At 39.2% G+C, this 22,445-nt stretch overlaps 1 protein-coding gene across 1 annotated transcript; it reads right to left on the reverse strand.

The window, feature by feature from the left end:
* Positions 1-8,714: 8,714 nt before the first annotated feature.
* Positions 8,715-10,526, reverse strand: mchr1a (melanin-concentrating hormone receptor 1a; the record flags this gene model as incomplete). Its single annotated transcript, XM_083938571.1, has 2 exons — positions 8,715-9,736; positions 10,463-10,526. The coding sequence occupies 2 exons, from the start codon at positions 10,524-10,526 to the stop codon at positions 8,715-8,717; spliced, it is 1,086 nt and encodes a 361-aa protein (XP_083794697.1).
* Positions 10,527-22,445: the final 11,919 nt, after the last annotated feature.

Genomic DNA, 22,445 nt, shown 5'->3' on the forward strand with positions numbered 1-22,445 from the left:
CTGCTCCTGGTGAGCTACTGCCCTGCTTGTGTTAGGTTTCTCCTTATTCTAACACACCTGATTTGAGTGATTAACAAACCCCTGACTGGCTGCAATTGATTGATAAGGAGCAGATCATTAGAATCAGGTATGTTAGAGTAGGGAGAAACCTAAAGCATGCAGAGCAGCATCTCTCCATGAGCAGAGATGCACACCCCTGCTCTATAGGGATGGGATTATGTTTTTGCCATGAAATTTTGCACATATTTATGATTCCCAAAAGAATGTAATCCCTCTGGCTTTGGTGATCCCCTAACGTCTTATAGGTATTGTGCCCAGGGGATGAATCCTAATGGCAATTGGTGATTCTCCTGTTCACCATCATCCCCGACAGTGACATCTTAGCCTTTGTCATCGGCCTAATCCTCTGGTACTCCCAGCAGGAGAGAATGTGGTGCAAATGGAAAGGACCCTCACAAACCTGCGATTTTTGGTTCCAGCTAGGAACTAACTTCTCAAGTTAAAAATCAATCATGCGCAACTTTTTGTGCGCTTAAGAGCATGATTAGCACCTCAAAATGCTAAAAGTAATTAGGGGGCGCTATAGAGCCGACTAGCAATGCCCAAGCCCATTTGTGGCATCAAATGGAAGTAATTACTAGTTTAAATGTGGGTGAAACATTTTGTTAGTTTTTGTGCATCCTAAAGTCCTCAAACATATGTTGGTAAAATGAAAATTGATGCACAAAATCCAAAATGGCCGACTTCCTTTCCAGTGAATAAGAATTTCAAAACTGTACATGTGCTCTTTAAGATGAGAGCAATGATCCCACCAAATTTCATGAACATCAAAAGAACTTTATCCCAACCATGGCATGCGTTTGGGGGAACCATGGAGCCTGCTGGCCATGCCCGACCCCAATGACTTTTGAACTTAACCACTTCTGACCTGTGTGCCAATTTCTGTGAGCCTAGGTGCATCCTAAGCCCCTCAAAAATGTGATGGCGCAGTAGAAAAATAATAATAATTTCATCAAAAACAATAGGTTTCCTCGCACTTTCAGTGCCAAGGACCGTTTCAGCCCCTGGCATTTTCGCGCTCGGGCCCTAATAATAATAATAACAGTACAGACAGAAACAGAGCAGGTACAGAAACAGTTACAGTAGGGGCATGGTGGCGAGGAGGGATTGGAGAATGCAGGTGGGTCTGACGGGGATATAGGGAGGGTGCAGCTGTGGAGTGTAGAGAGGGGGGAGGCGAGGGGAGAAGACAGGGGTAAAGGTGGTTAGGGGTAGGGGAGGTCAAAGGGAAGTGGCAGGTGGTGGAGAGCTTTGAAGGTGAGGAGGAGTATTTTGAAATGTATGCGTTGTTTTATGGGGAGCCAGTGGAGAGTGCGGAGAACGGGGGTGATGTGTTCACAGGACCGAGTGTGTGTGAGGAGGCGGGCTGCAGAGTTTTGGACCATCTGAAGTCTGTGGAGGGAACAGGAGGAGATGCCAGTGAGGAGGGGGTGTTGATGGTGAGTGAGATGGGTCCAGTTTTTTTGAGGGTACATTTTGTGCCAATGAGGAGGAGCTCTGTTTTGTCACTGTTGAGTTTAAGGAAGCTGTGAGTCAGCCATGTTTTTATTGTAGAGATTCAGGTTTCGATGTGGGTGAGGTGAGGGTTTTGGGTGGGTTTGGTGCTGATGTAGATCTTGGTGTCGTCGGCGTAGCATTGGTAGTCCAGGTTGAGTGTGCGGATGATGTGTCCAAGGGGGAAGAGGTAGCAGATGAAGAGGAGGGGGCCAAGGAATAAGCCCTGAGGGACCCCCTGGGTAACAGGAGATGTGAGAAATTAACTGTTGCCTGTCGGTGAGCTAGGAGGTGAGCCAGTCGAGTGCAGTGCCCTCAGCACCCTGTTGGTGCAGCCTTTGAAGGAGGATGGAATGGTAGACAGTGTCAAAGGCTGCGCCGAGGTCGAGTAGTAGCAGGATGTTGAGAGCACCGGAGTCTGCAGAGGTGAGGAGATTGTTGATGACTTTGACCAGAGTAGTTTCTGTGCTGTGATGTGGTCTTTTCCCTCTTGCTGGTACCACTGGTCGGTTTATTTAGAATCTGCAGACCCACTGCGGAGTACTGCAACAGTTGGCCTTGACAATGCAAAGATGAAAAAAAGTTTTATCTTTGGATTAATATTATTGGGTCAGCTTTCAAAACTCTAGATCCTACAGTATGGATTTGGGGAGGTTTATAGACCATTATATAAAATATTTTACTTGTCAGCACAGCTGGGAGAAATTAATCTTGGTAAATTGGAAATCAGATTTTTAAATTACCTTGCCACCAGATGATTATCTGCAATGACAGAAAAATGTCTCCCATTTTCAGGGAGATATATTTTATTGATGTCTCCGCTTAATTGTCTGGCCTCACGCCAAATTATCTCCTTAATACTGCTTTTTTTTAGCTGACACAGGTCATCTCATCTCACTTCTCTTATCTCCTCCTGACATTCCTTCTGTATATTCTCAACTTTATAGACTGAAAGACACTTAAAAACATGTCGACTCTACTTGGAAAGATAACAGATTTCTTTGAGGAATATTAGATTCTACTACCTGTCTAATTTAGGATTCAGCAGGTACACTTGGATGCTGCCATAATACCTCAATACCTACTTAACCTTGGTGGATATGAACACAAATTAAACTCCTCTGCAATGAAGTCTGAGAAAGCTAAACACTTAAAAACACGAACACCAAAAAATATATCGGAAAGTGTATAAAAAAATAAGTCAAGTGTAAACTATATTTAGAATATTTTCACCACTTTACCTTGCTGTCAGACAGCCTTGTTTAAGTGTGTGTAGGGGAAATTGAAGCCCTTCTATGCTCAGGTCAAAGCCACCAGACTCCATTGACAAACAGTAATTTTGCCTCACAGAACATAGCTGTTGCTGGTCTACTGCTGCCTCAAAGATATTATTTATTTAAAAATGGTCCTTGTCAATCCCCCAGAGATGGGTTATCACTGGAGCCTCAGTTCAGCATGGTTTTTTGTTACTGTGACCAGGGCAACAGGAAAGCAGTGCATCCTGGGAATCAGGAAGTAAATTCACCATGTCGTGATCAGTTGCAGTGGTGTTGAGTCATTTATCAGTAGCAGTAGTCAGCTCCTAAGTTAAGGCGTCATTTCCCCTTGTAGGAGCCAATTTAGGGTTTATTTTGATGTTTCAGTTTGTGTTTCATTTTGGTGAGGTCGCTTCCTGGAGTAAAGGAAGTGACGTAAGGAGCCACAGGCCAGGGGGTATTTAGGTGAGCCTGAGCAGTCACAGGTGTGGCTGATGTTTCTTTACTGTGACATGGCGTGACAAGCAGTGATGGAATATGAGTTTGTTGTGGAAAGAAGAAATAAATTAAGTATGAGCAACATTGGACTTTGTTTTGGCACACTTCATCGTCGAAATATATTAGCCACCATAGAAGTGACTTTCTGTTCATGGTTTGAGGAACGCAAAAGCCGCTACACCCCTCTTTGCTAAGGCAACGTCTGTGAGTATTATTCATCAAACTAGCTAGCTCAATTTAGCCTTGGTACTGCATTGTATGTGTATCTGTTTAATAATGCATACATTTGTTTGGTTGTATTTTGATTACAGTTTCACAAGATTCCCAGTAAACTTTATGGAGATTAATCAACTGTGTCCTGCAGTTTTTTGGGACTGTTTAAACTGTTTGTAAAATAGCCCATGGCAGTCCTCCAGAGTCTATGTTCAGAACTGCATCCATAGCCACCATAGCATACTTAAATTTAATATCCAGTGTAACCCAGTGACAAATAAAGGGCTAAAGCAAATAAATGTAACCCAGTGACAAATAAAGGGCTAAAGCAAGAATGATGTAATACCCTTAAATCCAGTAAATAATATCATTAGAATGTGTTATTTTGAGATTATTTTGTTCTATAAATTTATTTTCTTTATTCTTACTCTCTAAAAATAGTACTTCTACTATTCAATCACTATCAGCCTCGCATTGAATCACTCACTGGTTATGTCAAGGAATGCAGATTCCTGATTGGATGGGTGGAAACTAATTTCCGTCTCCATGAAAAAAAAAAGTATAGTTCTACACGGCACTGAGTGGGAAAAAAAACACACAAGGAATTGATTTAAGTAACACATTGAACAACAAAAGGGAGTTAAATGATGGTTTTATGTTTTTGACACTTTTTTTATTGAAGACGGAAGGACAACCAATGTACTGGAGTTTAACGGCTTCTAGTACAGTCTCGGTGAGTTTCACAGAGTTGGGCTAAGGCTAATTATAGTAACCTGTGCTACTCGACGATACAATGTTGCTAAGTATTAGCTGGTGTGTTTTTCCACGTGCGGTGTCACAGAGAGTATGTGTTTTCTTGCTACTATGTAAAAGTAATGCTGCAGTCACAGCAGCATTCTGCTAGTGAAAGATAGCAGAGAATGCCAGAGAGCAGAATTTTGAGTGGTACTTAACTTATTTTACCTTTATGCTGGATTTATTTAGTTCTGTAAATTGAAGTGTGTCTCATGCTGTACATGTGCAGTGTACTTGTCTCACTGTGCACTGTTGGTGTTAATAGTAATATGTAGCATGTTAAAGGAGACAATTGAACATACAGTGGTTGAAATAATTTGATTGCATGTGAATGTGAGATATATGATCTGGTGTCATTTAGAATAGTTTATGACCTAAACTAATTACTAACTAATAATTAAAAAGACGTGTTTTTCACAGTTGTTTAAGAAAATATTCAGAATGCATGGTTAAAAAAAAAGGTATAAATTAATGAGTTGATTACTACTGAGTTTCAATAGTATTTTTGAGAGTTATATTCATTATGGCCATAGATGATGTCATGACATAAGAAGTAATAGCCTTGTCTTGTACAGGCTAGGTTTTTTTCCTGGGACCACTTGATTTGGATTGGATTCAGAATTCTCCTTGATAAAGGAGATGGCGAGCCAACCTTGGACCTGATTACTCTCTCTTTAGAGGAGTTGACACGGATATCGGGTTAATCTGGAAAAAGGATCACCTACCTTTTCTTCCACCATTTGAAGTCCACCGGTGTGGTAGGACTTACGAAGACTACTTCAAACTTGCCTATTTTCTTTTTGTTGAGTAAATGACAAACTAATTAATCTTACTTTCTGAACTGAAGACATTTCAACTTTTGACTGCACAAAGAATTCCTTTAAAGGACCACGAACATTAAAGGACACGACAGAGAGACATTTTATTGGATTTCAACTGCACTGGGTATGCAGAGGATTTGTTTTGTGTGTTTATTATTGTGCTAATCACATTAGACACTGTTGAATACCTCAAATTGTTATTAAGGGAAACATTTTATTTTCATTGTAAGTACTTTTCCACACTTTTGTAGAGTAAACGTTAAAGCCTAAAAAACTATCTTGTCTGGTGTTTTCATGTGTGGTCTTTATGTTACTTAGCTCATCCTGAACCTAGAGTAAGTAGTAACCAGTAAGAGTAGGTTATCCAGGGTTACACCAGCTCCTACGTAGGTGTGTTTTGAAGAGGTCAAATGAAGAACCTAAAAAAGTTGAGTTAAAATTTTTACTCAACCAAGGGAGGCATCCACAGGATGAGTCCTGTTTATATTGTTAAACTACAGTCCCACACAGTATAATGCTCATTCACAGGTTCGGACTTTCTACTAGATCCGGTTTACATGCTTTAAAGTTCAAAAAACACATTTTTGTTCTCATACTGTCAGCCTGAAAAAAACTGTATTCACTCTCTGTCTGGAACGCTCAGCATCTCTGGGTTTCTGCATTTCTGCATTTGCGCTCCAGATTTTTCTGCACTGTCATTGCAGCGGGAGAATTACTGTACCGGCACTGTAGCAAATCACAACCGTTCAGAAGTCCTGATGGCATAGTTTCTGAATATGTTCGGTGTGCATTTCTGGAAACGTTAGACAAAAATCAACCACAGTACAAACGGTGAACAGTGAACATGCAAATTTTAAATATTTATGTTACTGTATACATATTGAATTATTAAGCTGTCAATGCACACACAACAGTACAGATGAAAAGGCCTGCAACTTACTGTTTTGTCAACAATTAGGCAAAGCTGCTCATGTTTTGACATAAGGCTTTTTTACCCCTACTGCTTCATAATGGAAAAAACAACAAAAGACCAGAGTTTCTCATCCTTGGTGTCGGGACCCTGCTGGTTGTGGTTTGATTACCATGTCACCAGGTTAATATTGGGGATTGACTGACAAATAGTTTTGGAATTATTTTTAATTTAAAATCTTTTAAACTATATCATCAATTCTGTATGCGTTCCATCCAGAGCTACCTTTGCCCTCTTAAAAATACAATACAAAAATACACTCTTCTTATAACAACTTCACAACTCTAATTGCTGGCATCAAATCAATTTTAACACTCTGAAAAGTGGGTCACATGCCAGAGAAGGTTGAGAAACCCTGAGTTACTGTACATATTGAGTGATTCATATATTTTATATTTACATTAACAGCCCACCCCAAACATTTATTTTGATAATCAGAATTTTGCATGTACATTAACATCAATACGACAACATGAACAACACCTCAGCATTAAATTGGCGAAATCGTATAGCTATGTCACCCAGATAATTTATATTCCTGGCCTTTAACTTCAGACTGAATAGATACTAAAAATGCAGCAACTGCCGCTGCTTGATAAATAACCATTTTACTTATTCAAGTGATTCCTCTGGATGAAACAACTTTTGAATATTTGAGGATTTAGAGCATTAAAGCATTTCAACTGCTTCTTTTGGGTTGTACAAATTACTCCCAGTTGCATTATTTCACACAGGCTAAGTGTGTTTAGGCAAATGTACAAGCAACGCTCCGATGTGACCTTTTGTTTTGTGGAACTGACATATCTCAAGCTCTCACAACTAAGCATGAGTTGGATGGCCTTTGTTGATTATTGTGATAATTACTTTGCAAATCCTGGTGTGACAGTTTTGTAATTTGCCAAATGACAATACTCATTTTTGACATATCCTAATAACAGACAAACAAGTAAACAGACAATTAGAACAAAACCATATAAAACATCCAAAAGCAAAATAAAGATATACAGTGTAACAAAGACATCAGACTTCACATCCTTTACATTCTGTAGGCTTTTTTTTTTTTTTACACTGTTTGAACTACAGAGCATGACTTTGATTAATAGCTAACTTAACCATCCCTGATTGGAAAAGATGTATTTCATGAAGCACTGTTACTAGTGAGGAGTCATACAACTGGTTCTGGTTGAAAGTCATTGCATGCACTTACATTATATCTTTATCTTTTTGTTTCCAACGATAAGAATACGTCTGTTGAATAACAGAATTCCTCAAAACTATGCTGCTAAAGCTATACGTATTCTTGTTAGCAGGGTAATATTTGATGCATTCAGCATTTAAAGGCATAATGTCTGGTTTTCATCATTTTCTTCAGAGGTTAGATACTACATCAGAAAATCACAGAAGGACACAAGAACAAACAAGAATGCACTATCAAAACCTTAATAATGTCTGTGCAAGTCTTTATATACATTTCTTAATGTTCCTAAAACTCACAAATCATTTCATCCATTATTCAGTACAACAGACGTGTGAAATCTCGGCTACAGCTGCAAGCAACTGCTTGGTGTCCTGCATGGATGCACACAGTGATATTATATCAATGTGTATATGAATCACTTTTAATATTTTGCTTACACAGTCTACTGAGGAGGATGGGTGTAATATGATTTGTGATGTTCAGCTTTTCACTTGACTTTTACTTGTCAAGTGTTGTTCTTGTATTGAGACGTTGCATGTGTGTGCAAACTACAGAGGAGCAATGGGGAGCTTGGCTATTTACCATGCATTTCTATTTTTTTGGTATCATCATGGATCATGCGTAAAATCAGGCTTTCATGACCTCCTCCAAGGAGATTGTGATTTTTGGTTCTGTTTGTTTGTTTGTTGTCTGTCAGTGTCAGCAGGATTATTGAAAAACGACCGGTCAGATTTTTGTGGAAGGGTGTACATTGGCCGAAGAAGAACAAGTAAGCCGGTTTAGCTAGACCATACATACAGCGCTGTGGAGATAGGTCTGGTAACGCGAGATTAAAAGGAACATAAGAGAATCATGTGGAGTTCATGGAGTCAATGTGCTGTGCACTTGATGATGTTAAGAAACACAGGCTGCAAGATATCCTGTAAATGAAGATTCAATTTGCTTTGCTTTTGTTCTAAACACACCTTTAGTATTGAGAAAATACCTCTGCTGCTTCATGCTCTAATTGGCCTTTAACTGCCCTCTAGCGCAGTTGTTGAAATTAATGTTTACCTACAGTATCATTTTCAAAAGGATAATTACATGACTGTCAAAAATACAAGTTTTTATTAACTGTTTTCATTACAAGTCCATCAAATGGATACTTTGAACTCAGGGGTTCAGTAAATAAACCAGTATTATGAGCTGCCATTTTCTGAAAAACATTTTAAATTAGCTGTGCTTTGCATGATTGTGAATGATTTGATTTTTTTTTTTTTTTATTCAGATCTTGGCTGAAAAATAGCAAACTTTTAAATAGAATGGTTAATTAGAGTCGATGTTTAGTTATTGTGCTAATGTCCCATTCATAGTGCTTATCAGCTGCACAGATTCACAATGATTCATAGTAAAGTTGTTGTGATTCTTATTCACTGGGAAGCCGCGTTGGATGGTAACATCCCCCCAGAGGCTGGCTCCTGCTGAGGCCCTTCAGGTACCATTCTCACACTCACACTGCCACCGTCTGTGGTGCTCGGGTGCACGCGGAACTTTCTATTAACTGGGCGTACAGCCCTGAGAAACTGCCTCTTGAAGGTCTCACTGAGGATAATGTAGAGTAATGGGTTGATGCAACTGTTAGCGTATCCCATGCTAATTGCTATGTTGTAGGCATAGGAGAAAGCTAGGCTTGGCTTCTGCACCCCTAGATGGAGCAGCTGAAGGATGTAGTAAGGGGCCCAGCAGACAAAGAAAGCTAGACAGATCGCCACTGCCATCCGAGTCACCTTCCTGGTGCGCAACCTCAAACTCCGTGGAGGCAATGGCGCCACACTGGTGGACATGTGCTGGAGGATCTTGAAGAACACCAGGCAGATGATGGCCAAAGGTATAGCAAATGCCAAGAAGAACTGGTAAAGCGTAAACCAGTATATGTCAGTCACAGGGTCAGGCAGAAGGAGAGCACAGGCCACCAGGCCATCTGGTAGAGGCATCAGACCAGCGTACATCCACACAGGGATTATGGTGAGTAACGACAGACCCCAAACCAGGCCAATAACCAGCGCTGCCACACAAGGTGTGCGGATGTAGTTGAAGCGGATGGGATGGACTGTAGCCAAGTAACGGTCGAGGGTCATTGCAGTGAGGATGTAAGTACTGACAATCTGGCTATTGGAGTCAAGCGCAGTGATGACTGTACACATTGCAGCTCCAAAGTGCCAGGTACCATTGCCAAGCAGTTGGTGGATAAGGAACGGCATCCCAAGGAGGAACAGGAGATCAACAATTGACAAATTTAAGATAAAGATGTCTGGAACCGTTTGCTTAGCGTGGCACTTGTTCTTCTTCATGATGGTGTAGATGACAATACAGTTCCCCATGATACCCAGAAAGCAGATGATGCCAAAGATGACATGGAGGATGGCACTGCAGTGAAGTGCCCCATCTACAGCTGGACACAAGAAGGGGAGGGAGAACAAATGTTTAGTTATAACTCTATTGTGCATTGTATTTGATAATATATGGTGTAAATGGTAATAATGGCTTTAATTATATAACACTTTCCAAACAAAGAAAAAAAAGTGCTTCACATAAAAGATGAAAAATATTATCGTACTGTGTACTGTGTACTGTGTACTGTGTACTGTGTGTGTGTGTGTGTGTGTGTGTGTGTGTGTGTGTGTGTGTGTGTGTGTGTGTGTGTGTGTGTGTGTGTGTGTGTGTGTGTGTGTGTGTGTGTGTGTGTGTGTGTGTGTGTGTGTGTGTGTGTGTGTGTGTGTCACAGTCAGCGCACAGCAAATACGGACGATGAATGGGACAGAAGTCCTTAACCTAGACTTCAAATAGGTTGCTAAAACAAATCCTACCAACCACAGTCAGTGACTTTATAAGCACAAAAATTATTCAAGTGGAAAAGTTTTAATTGATGAGATCATGGAAGTCATATTTCTCATCAGGCTGCAAAGGGGATCCACTGCAGCCTGAATGTATGCAGTAGATTATGAAAGCTTGTATATTGTACACAGTGTAACTTTGGGATGTAGAAGGAAAAAAGAAAACATAAAATATACTAGTGTTGTACACCCATTTTGTTGTTTTAATTACATGTCGAATGACGCACATTATAAGGTGTCTACGGTTTAAACTGGATGATATTACCGATGCTTGCTCAACCTACCTGTTGTTGGTGCTGTTGAATTAGTGTCTCCGAGGGAAAAATTTGAATCGTTTAAGAAATCCATTGGTAATTCAAAGTATATTCAAGTAATAAAAAAGAAGAAAAATGTATTAGAAAAAAGTACCTGCTTCCCACTTAAAATGCATCACAGTGAGCCTTTTATTTGAAATAGTTCAATCCCTAAGCCTACAGCGCAAGGATCTCGTGCCATCCTATGAGCCGACCGGTGCGCTCTGTGCCGTCAGTGATAATAAAGCCTTTCCTCGGTGAACGGCAGAAGAGCCTGTGAGAGCATCTCCACTCGGAGTCAGTGACGCTCTCAGCGGAGTTGCGACTGCGCTGCAGGTGTCAGTCAACATCAGATAATTGATTGTGTTAGAAGATCGTGTGTGTGTGTGTGTGTGTGTGTTGTTTATTATATATTTATATGAAAGCGCGTCCTTGGACACGTTTGATCCTAGTGTATTATTTTATAATGTTATCTCTGGGCAAGCTCTGTAACTGTCTGAGAGACATTTTTCTGTTGGTATTTTATTAATATGTTGTAAGTATGTGAAAGGAAACTGTAAACAGACAATTCAAGTGTTTGAGGGACACACCAGTTTGGTGTGTTTTTGCGTTATGGGATGTAAGCTAAGCGTGGCTGCAGAGGGACGCATCATGGCGACAGAGAAGGATGCGCACATGGTAGGCTAATTTTATATTTATTGTAATATGTAAAATATTTGTAATTTGTAATATAACTATTTGTGATTTGGCGTGTTCTATCTCGGCAGGCAGTGGCCACATATGAGTAGCAGACAATGAGCAATTTCGCTACAATTAAATCTGACTCCCTTGCAAATATAGTCAAGTTTGAATATCCAGAGGTGATACTAGAGTCTGTTGGGGCCATAGGCAGAAAAAAAAAATCTAGAAATGTTTATTTTAAAAGTGCAAATTTAGTTAGTTTCAAAGTGAGTTATTTTCAAAATATGAATATAAACATTACATTTAAGAAAAACATTAAAACGTGTGGTCTCCTATTGTCATTGCAAACATTGCGCATTGTCACTGCTGTAGTTTAAAGTTTGTCAGCCCTTGCGGGGGCACTTACTGGCCTCGAGATCTATCCGGCTGTTAAATCGTGACGTAACGCCCTTTCAAAATATGATTCCTGGGTCCAAGCCTTTTATTTCTACAACGCCGCAGTGCCATGTTCCCCGTTGTTTGAACAGATCTGAGTTTTTAAAAAACAACGTAATTGTCATTTTACCTCTTTCTCATCATTTAAAAAGGTGTTTAACAGACGAAAGAGGTGATGTAATGGTTCACATGTTTGACCTTTGTGTCTGTTTTGTTTCAACGGAGCATTTGGACCCAGAAATCTTATTTTGAAAGGGTGTTACGTCAGACGGATTGGTACGTTTCCTTTAGGGTACCCGGGTCTCCCTCGCAGAAACGCCCTTCATTTGCGTCATTTGTGTCATTTGAAGCAGGATGTGACGTGTGGTAGTGTTTGACGCCACAACTACACAGTGTAGTAGAACGCAGCGCAGAAAACGGCCTGTGCACGCGCATCTTTGCATTGACTTGTTTAAATGAGTGCTGTCCTGCAACTTTCCGATAGGCCACATTTTACCCCAATGGAAATGCGCCTTTATATGAACAGGTCGTTGTCCATGTTGAAACACTAGATGGCCTTGCTGTCTCCCATTTGCAGTCCTCTTGCATCACCCTAATTGGATGTGACCATGAAAACATTTTTGAGTCATTAATGTGCATTTGTGCTCTCATATGATGATGAACTTATCATCTTGATGGGTTGGCATCTGTTGAAAACAAGACTAGCATTAAGGCTGTGTGGACTGCAACTACATTAGTAAGGCACCACCTCATGTGCAGTATATGAGCAGCAACATATGAGCATAAGATGCTCCACAGATACAGATACATCTCTCTCTCTCTCTCTTTTACGTTAATGACAAATGTATTCCTTTAATATATTTATAATATATATATATAAGTCATATTCACACTACTATAGATATTATTATAGTTTCTGGAAGTGTGTCTGTCTCTGTCTTTGTGTCTGTCTTTGTCTCTCTCTGTCTGTCTTTTCTCTCTTTCTCTCTCCTTTTTTTCCTCCCCAACCGGTGCAGACAGATGTCCGTCCTCCACAGAGCTGGGTCTGTCTGACGTTCCTGCCTGTAATAGGGAAGGTTTTCGTTGCCACCGTACTCTACAGGGGAATTGTTGGGTCTATGTTTATGAGTGTGGTCTTTACCTAGTTTGTAAAGTGTCCCGAGATAACTTTTGTTATGATTTGGCACTATAAATAAAATTGAAATTGAATTGAAAAATTGAATATAATATAATATTTGCTGAGATGATAGAGTGGTATGAGTTGAAATGGAAACGTCAGAAATTCTTGTTAGAAGTGGATTTAAGGAAAACTTCTTCATCAGATCCTCAGATGCTTGTTGGACCCCATTATAGGCCAGGCTATTCAAATGTTCAAAAACCTTTGCAGGACTTAAAGTTCAAGGGCACCATGCCTGGTTTCAGGTATAGAGCAGTTTTGATTTCAATACATTGCGCAAGTTTACAGGCTCGCAAATCATTTCTTACTTCAACCCCTGCATTCATTCTGCATTACAAGCATTTCAAAAGGAAAAATGAACTCAAAGCCCTTCTCAGCCAACTTACTTAGTTGTACAAATTATTCAGATGTTATGTTCAGAGTTGCAGACAAATCTTCAAGCGTTAGACAGGCAGTACTTAAATATATCAGCGACCAGATCAAGAGATTTCACAACTTTTGTGACAAGTGTAATTGCTGTAATTCATAGCTTATAAAATGAGACTCAGTGGAGGTATGTGGACTTCAAATGAAATCCTGCAAACAACACTTTATGGAGAATAAACATTGAATGTTTCCTGAAGTCTTAAATATTGCTATAAGTACTAGAAATTTTGCAACAGGAGGAATCCCAGTGGCCAAAGAACCCACACAAAATGTCACTAAGTTCTCTTCCTTCTGATGATCTGAAACGGAAAAAGGATGTGATTGTGAACACAATAACAAAAATGTCGAGGGAAAAAGTCCCACCAGAAAACTGATTGAGTACTACTCAGATTCGAACAGCCTGAGAAAAGCTGTTGCTTGGATACTGAAGTTTCTTCAGGAGATCACTAAAAGAACGAAAATGACAAATTCTGGATTGCTTCGGGTTATTGATAAATAACTGAAGGGCTGTGCCCTTAACGTTAGGTGACATTCAGTGCAGACCTGACTGTAGTAGATATGGAAAATGCTGAAAAGAGCATATTGCATTTGAACAATGGTAAAACTTTATACTAGACATTACATTGTCAAAAACACAGCTCCATTATTACAAATGGACAATTCAGCTGATGCAGTCTAAAGAAGGAGAGCAAAAGATGGTAGCTCTTTCACAGGACCCTGGGATTCGCTATCTTGTTCTTCAGTTGGCATGGACTTTTCTGGACCCTTTGAAATAAAGTGAGATCGGACCAATGTGAAACAGTGGGTTATAATCTTTACTTGCCTTGCGAGAGGTACTGTAAAATCCATCCGATCAGATCAAGGTACACATTTTCCTGGTGCACAAAAGCAGCTTGAATGATAATTAAAATTAGTAAATCATGACAAAATCCAAAAGGAATCTACTACGACAAGAAATACAGTTGATATCAAACCTGGCAGCAGGCACTCACCATAGACGCATTGAGAGAGACTCATTAAGTCTCTCAAACAAACTGTGATCTTTGGTAGGAGAACAAGTTTTGTGTCACAATGCCTTATAAACAGCAACATGAATAATAATAATAATATATTTTATTTATAGGCGCCTTTCTAAACACTTAAGGACACTGTACATTTGTTAAAAACAGCACAACACAAAATAATAAAAATGAGGATTAAACAAAATGATCAAATCAGGTTAAAATAACAACACAGTGCAAGTGAGATCAAAGGGAAAGGGCAGTTTTGAACAAATGTGTTTTCAGTTTGGATTTGAAGTGAGTGAATGATAGATCCATCACAAAAATACTCAATTATTTGAATTATTTGTAACCTTGAGTCCTGGGACTGATTCTAAAGACCTAGTCCGCAGTGTCCTATTTAAAACCAGAACAAGTGCTTTTTCAGAGGAGAGATAAAGACAAAGGCTGTGGCTCAGGAGGTAGAGTGGGTCGTCCACGGGTTCAATCCCCGGCTCTTCTTCTTCTGAGATGTCCTTGGGCAAGACACTGAACCCCAAATGACTCAAAAGGACTACAGACAACTCTGTGTGTGAATGTGTGTCTCAATGACAAGTCCATTTACAATTTACAAAGGACTGCAAAAGAGAAACTTCAGTAATAGACTCTAAAAAATGTTTGAATATTGTCTCTATTTAATATTTGCTGTAATTGTAATTCTAAGCATTTAGGGACTGGAATGTTACAGACATTGTGTGGATTCCAAGTTTGATCATTTATTGAGATGATGTAAATATTTTTCTTTTGACTTTTGATTTAACATCAAATTAATAATCTGAGTAATTATTTTCTATCTCTCGTGATTAATTAGACGATGTTAAGATAGGAAAAGAAGGAATGGGACTGAGTCGAAAGATTTTGACCTCACTAGACCTCCCTTTAAACTTGATTATCATTTTGATGATTTCTTTAAAGTTAAATAAACAAAAACAGTGGATGCAGCACTGTGATTTGGACTGCTTTAGTGTGTGAGTCAAGACTTGAAGCCCTGTAAAGGCATAGCTTAAAATCCCTTTTAACAACTCACCATAGGACCTTTTTTCAGAAGAAATATGTATGGCAGTGAATGGAGGAGACAAATCATTTTTTTAACTATTTTAATTGTTCCATGAATTACACATACAGTAAAATGTGTGTCAATTAAAAAAATATATTTCAGTTTTGAAAACACAAAATATTCAAAATGTTATCATTGTTTTGTTCTCAGCAAGGCCACTATAGGACCATCATAGTAAATTGAGAGTATTACGAAGTGAGGAAAGGTGTATAACAAAAATGTCTGACCTTAAATTTTACCGCAGTTTTATAATGGAAGCTCACACAATGTTTCAGATGAAAGTTTGTACACTGAAAAACTGACTTTTTGGTGTAGTAAAATGTATTAAATATTAAGTAATTTATACATAGTAAAATTAAAATTCAGTGGGAACTAAAATATTTTAAGTACACATTGTTACACATTTTATGCATGTAATTCACTGAATAGTAAGTGTACATTTTATTATATATTTTCACAAATACAATTTTAATGATTTATAGTCATGGCACATTAACTTGTAAGCTGATTCACAGTGATGCACTGGCTGTGGGATGAAAATGCTCATCTATCATTACAGTGCAAAAAACAGGAGTGTGTTAGGTTGTATTCATACAACTAAGTAATTAAACAGGTCAAAGTTTAAATTAAATTAGTCTACTTAAAAAGTCTACTAAAACTTGTTAACAGCAATTCCCTTTCTATGAAAAAAGTTGTAGATTTTACTTAATTAGTTGAGATGAATAAAACTTATAAGTTGAACAGAGTTCAGTAACATTTACTTACTTATTGAGTGAATCCTACAAGATATTTTTTTCTAAGTAGATTATACCTTCATTTAAAATGTTTTGATTGGTGTGGGCTCGGATTGCATTTACACGGCTCTCACCCCAATACCTGATGTTTTTTCATGGCCACATGCACTAACCTCTCGTCTGCCCTGCTCCCCTTCCTCGGACCTCTGTTCAACTCAGCAAATCCCCGTATTCTGCTCTGGGCCTGCTCAGCCCTGGCCCTGGACAAAGCCAGTTATGAGCCCAGTCGCCCCACTTCCAGTCCTCCCTCCTGCACTCCTCCCATCCCTTTTGCCCTGCAATAAATTATCCTCTTTATTCCCAGCCTCTTTGTGTCTCACACTGGGTTCATTGCTCTACTGGGTTCATAACTCTCAGAGTTTCAACATAAATCATGCCTGACCCTGAATAATAATAATGTTTTGCTAGCAGTTTTAAATATAGTACCCTACTGGACTGTAGTCGGTGAATACTGTAGCAGCGAGAATCTGATGATCAACAATATGCCTTTGTGCATGTTGTGAATGTTTTAAGAAAGTTTGTGTGCGTGTGAGAGAGAAAGTCTAAAAACAGTTTTCTACAGAAAACGATATGAATTAATGGTTTAAAACAGATGAGGAAAAGATGCACTTTGTGGATTTTGTTGATTATCACTAATTTTTAACTTTTCTATCAGCAGCCCCCCTCTGTGATCTGAGACAAAATCATTTTGCTTTTCTGGCAGAGCAATAGCAGCAATGGCAGATTGCTGATCTTAATTTTGGGACCAGTATTTCTGCTTCAACAATATTTCCGCATATTCCAAGCCGGTTATCATCCAGAGGCTTCTTAGTTTTCCTAGTTGGCAAAGTAAACACTTTCCAAGTTCTGAAAGATGCTCATACAACAGCTGTCTTTATTTGCTTAATCATGCGTCACGATCGCAAGCTCCCAACACTCAAACTTTCAGTCTGGGGGTAAGAGCCAGACGATATAATAACCTAATCCCATCCTTGCAATTTTTGTAAAATCTACACAGTTTTAAGGCTCTTTTCAGAGAGGACTGTATTAGGGTTAGTATCGGTTTGGATACAAACTCGCAAAAGTATTGATACTTTTGCCGTCAACTGTGTAGCCTTCACCTCCTCTAGTTGACGCATAACATCAACCAGCAGCACTGCAGACAAAACAAGACAGAAGCTACAGATCATCTCTCTGAGCACATAAACGCTGGTTCAACTGAGCACTGAGCTGACTGAACATGGCTAGCGCTGCTGCGGTAGGACCATCGGTTTGAGAAGAAAATTATCAAAGCAAAATTGCCATTTGGAAGTATTTAACAACCAGGGAAAGTCTAAGGATGTATACAAGTTGCTAGCGGCTAGCGTCTTATAATATACAGTAACGTTACTGGGGGAGCTACGCAGCCAACATCATCCATCCTAACTTTAAGAGACGTTAAATTTAACAGGATGACACAATAACGTGTTTGAAAAGTCAACCAGCAATGAGGCAGAAACAGTGAAAGCCTGCTATACCAACTCTATTTAATTAAACGATAATATGGATCCAAGTCAGCAAAAACACAGAAGATCAACAGGACTGTAGCTGAATACATTAGCATGGACCAGATCCCAGTTTACACTGTGGAGAAACCTGAGTACCAACAGCTTATCCATCAACTGAATCCAAGGTTTAACCTCTGTCATGGAATCATGTAATGTACACAGAAATCCTGGATTCAAATGGATTCACTTGAAATTGTTTTCTTAACTCTTTCCTCGTTCCTTCGTACCTTACACAGCAGCCAAAATCTCGCAATAATACAAGATCATGCGAGTATCACATGTTGCACCAAAACTCATTTCGGTGGACTTCCGCTTGGCAGACCCCAGATGCTCCGAGCTCGGTGTGCTGCGGCCATGAAGGGAAGCCAAACACTGTTCGTCTGACCACACTGCCCATTAGAAAGGTATCTTTTTAATATCTATAAAATGCATCTGTGTCACTCCAAATAGCCCAAAATTACAGCAGAATAACATTTAGTTTTCATCTAACATTTGCTTGTAAGTTTTGTTTTGCTTCAGCTTTGGCAAAAGAATAAGGAGACAGTATGTGATAATGGAAATTTTCCAACTGCGTCCTAATATACAGTATGTCAACTGTGTGATGAAGTACTGTTTGGAAACACTGTGATATACATGCGGCTCAACATAATGCATGATGTTAAAGGCTGCAATATCCATCAGCAAGGTGTTTTTTGAGAGATGGGGAGGAAAATAACTTTTTTTGTGGCAAGATATTGTGATATCTACCACCATCTACTGCTGATATGACAAAAAAATGAAAAATGACACATCCATAAAGAAATCAACAGTGTGTCATTGTCAACAGTTTGTCAACAATAAATTGTTTCCATTGCTTTTGATAATCATCAGAGCATACATCTTTCATCAGAACAATTTCAACTTAAATGGCTGCAGGCATACATCAGAATGCATCCCGAAGCCTCCCTGGAGATATTCTGTGCACGTCCCGCATAGAAAAGATCCACCACCAGAGCCAGCTTTGTATGCATTCATTGGACATTTGCCATTTTTTTGGATATGGATTCACAGTGAATTTACCACAGTGCTGATAACTGTTTTAATCTTACTATTATGACAACCTCTACTGGCACAGTTCCTTCGAGGTTTCACTTTAAGGGTACAGCACTTAACATTTCAGTTCTTATTTATTTGGCAACACCTGTTGAGGCGGCTATGGCTAAGGAGCAGTCATCTACCAGTCAGAAGGTTGGTGATTCAAACCCTGGCCCCTGCACTCAAAGTGTCCTTGGACAAGATTTGTGCCATTGGTGTGTGAATGTGTGTAAATGTTTATCTGATGAGCAGATGTCACCTTGTATGGTAGCCTCAGTCACCAGTGTATGGATGTACAAGTAAAGGGGGCGAATGGTGCCTGGAGGATAAATGCTTTGAGTGGTCACTAAGGCTAGAAAAGCTGGGTATATACACGAGCAAATAACAACAAATAACACAAGTATAAGAGCAACGGTAAAAGGAGTTGGTTATCTTGCTGAAGAGAGGCTGATAAGGCTGATCTGCTGTCAAAAATAGCAGTAAAAGGTAAACAGCAGTAACTTAATGCAGCGCTGACAACTCATAAAGACCTTGAACAGTTTAAACGAGGCTTTCAATGAGATACATTTACAGAAAAAATGCTAGAAAAACTTGCATGTACATTTACTTTGGGCCCCCTGTGTGTAGGTAGGCGATTTTGAATCCAGGGCTGGAAGGGCGGACTCTGCCACTAACTATGAATTGCTAAATATAGAGAATAAATTACAGAATGGAGAATCGTTGAACAGTTGTTTTGAAACTAAACAATTGATGATCACCATGCATGCTTTCAAAACTTGTGAAAGTGAAAGGCTTGTTGAAAAAAAGTTCTGTCATCAATCTACCAGCGCCATCACTCCCTGGGATCTATGTAAACCATGTGGAAATCTGCCATTCACTTGAATCAGCAATTACAAAATTTGGAAATGCACTAGCAAGTGAAGTGGCCTTAAATGGATGAATCAGTTTAATCAGTATGTTGCAATTAGTGCTGCCGAGCCGCAGGGTGCAATTATAAACACAGAGCATATGCAATTATATTAGGAAAGTGTGTGTGTGACCAGTGTGTCACGAAATTGTTATGCGGACTACGTTAGCAAACGATTTCCTGCATAACATATCCAGCAGACACAGAGCATCTTATTGGAGTCAGGTTGGGGTGGATTCTTTGGCCTGCTGACAAATGTGCACGGTAAATCCCAAGCCAGCCCTCACAAGTCAATGATTTATTCAGTTATCTTGAAATGAGCAGGTGTCACAACATTTTATTTGTGGATACATTAGAGTCGTACAACAGCCATACATCTGCTCACAGGAAAACCTACAAAATAAGCAAATGATTGAAAGCTGTGTAAAGCTCCCTGTAAATTCAGAGCAGTCAGACTGCATTAGTTGATAGCCCTTTATGACAATACTTAAGATCTGTGGTGGAATGTAACATTTACTCAAGAGCTGTACAAATGTGAGGTACTTGTACTTATGTATGTTGTATTTACATTGTATGCAACTTAGTTTTTACTAAAGCTTTAGTTACCAGTTACTTTTCAGAATTTAATGTTTCATGCTTTCTCCAGTAAAAATCCATCATTTGTCGATTTTTTAAATGCTCTTATAAGTTGAAGAATCAAGTTTTCCCTTATGAGTTGAGAAAATTCTCCTACTTCTGAAGTTAAATAAAATATAATAATAACATATGGATATGTCAATATAATAGATGTTCAAATTAGCTGACCTACTCCATGTTTCATGTATGTATCTGTCACTACTACTGGATCTTCAGTAGGTTATAGGCTTCTGGTCTTAAATAATCTGCAGTCTGCTGAAAGCAAAGGAGAGATGCTTGTACATGTGCATGCACTGTGGACATTCTGCAAAAATAGTCGGTTCTGGTGTGTATTCCGTGGAAACTTTATGATTTAGGCAATCATCTGCCTTTTCTGCAATCACAGAAGGATTGGACCCAGATGGTGTTAATGATGGCAGGTTATTCTCAGGAATTGGAAGACAGCTGCAGAGCCTCATTTTAAAGGCTGAGCAAGAGAGTTGGAAAAGTTTCTGCACAAACAATGTCATAAATGTCATATGTGTGTCAGGACAGAAAACCCCCTCCTCAATTTATTTTTTTATAAATGTATAATTGGACAGCAGCTATATCAGAACATATACACTCACAGAACAACACTAAATAATATAGCTAAAGTCAAAATCCAAAATCAACATTTTGCTTTTAAGGCTGCTCCATACATATCTCTAAATTGGCAATCTAATATGAAGTAGGAAATATAAATGTGAAAAAATGTAAGAAAAAATACATTTAAAAAATCAATGAATCATTTTTCTTTCCATTTCTTATGATGTTACATGCACAGACTGTGGCGCTGTTTGCCTGGGTTAGGGTTAGCTCACAGTCCCATGGTGGGAGGTTCTTTATAATAGGCTAAGTGCACAGAGACTGTGGGGCTAATTGCCTGACAGTTCATGGTCTCTGATCAGCCTTGCCAGAAGAGGGGTTGTCCATGTGTATAGATATATACTATATATCTGTGTATATTTGGGATGCCCCCCTTGGTATCCTGTGTTTTACCTGATGAAGGTCTAAGGACTGAAATGTTGTATTATTAAAATACATTTATAACAAGTAAATAAGACAGTGTGCAGGAATCTCTCCTCTTACCTTTTGTACATTTTCTCTGACGCACATATCCACAAGATTTTGAAGGTATGCATGAGCCATCTCATTAAAAAAAATTGCAGGAAGGAAGTAGAAACACATAGATGATAGTGATTACTGTACTGTCTCTGGATTGTCTCTGATTCTATTGAGATAAAGTTCTTAGAAAACAACTCTGTATTCGGATTGTTGCTGTATGTCAGTGAAATGGGGAAGGTTTGGAAATAAACTGTATCTTTTTTGTTTAATATGTAGCCCTATACAGCACTGATGTTAGGCTATATTTCAAAATACAAATTGCAAGACATAAATAAAGGGAATGGCAGATGCCTTCTTTGCTTTAATTCAACAATGCATAGGTTATAATGAGCTACAATTAAGACTGTCATAACTTACATTTAGTTAGTAACTGAATAGGTCTGTCCTCTCTTATGCCATTTTATTTTAAATAACAACTAGTAAACAAGTCTCCCCGACCAGTATCTCTTCATTTCGCCTTAGGTCATGGTGGCCCTGCTTGGCCCATATTCATCTGGAAACTGGCCCCGACATGGCGGCGTGATTGTAGACACGAAGTGACAATTGAAAAGTGTCCTTAGCACGCTCAAGCTCACCCGAGTCGCATTTGGTGTAGTAGTGGAACGGCGACTGTGTGGCTGAATGTGGCATGTAGTCTCGAATGCTTAGAGTGGTTGAAAAAGTATAAAGGCACTATATAAATGCAAGTCCATTTACCATAACTCTTGGCATAGTATTTAACTCCAGTTATACCTAAACTAGAGTACAGACAATACTGCAGCTGGATTTTTTTCAATGTTAATTTCCCAGTCATGATATCCAGCAGAAAGTTATATTTTGCAAATTGGTTGCAGCCCCCAAAATCGGACCGACTGGAAACTGTTATACCCTTGCACAAATACACCAAAACTGTGTTAGCCCTCTACTTTTCTCTCATATTGTCTGTAAAGGAAGGTTGATGCTGTAACATGCAGGAAACCCACCCACACACGCTTGAGCATCTGTCTGGTTCTCTTACTTAAGCTACTTGTCACACCCACAGCGGGTGAACCAACACATCAGTCAGGATCAGGAATGTTGCCTCACGTGTTCCAAA

Source organism: Echiichthys vipera, assembly GCF_963691815.1.
Source record: "Echiichthys vipera genome assembly, chromosome: 2".
NCBI classification, from domain to species: Eukaryota; Metazoa; Chordata; class Actinopteri; order Perciformes; family Trachinidae; genus Echiichthys; species Echiichthys vipera.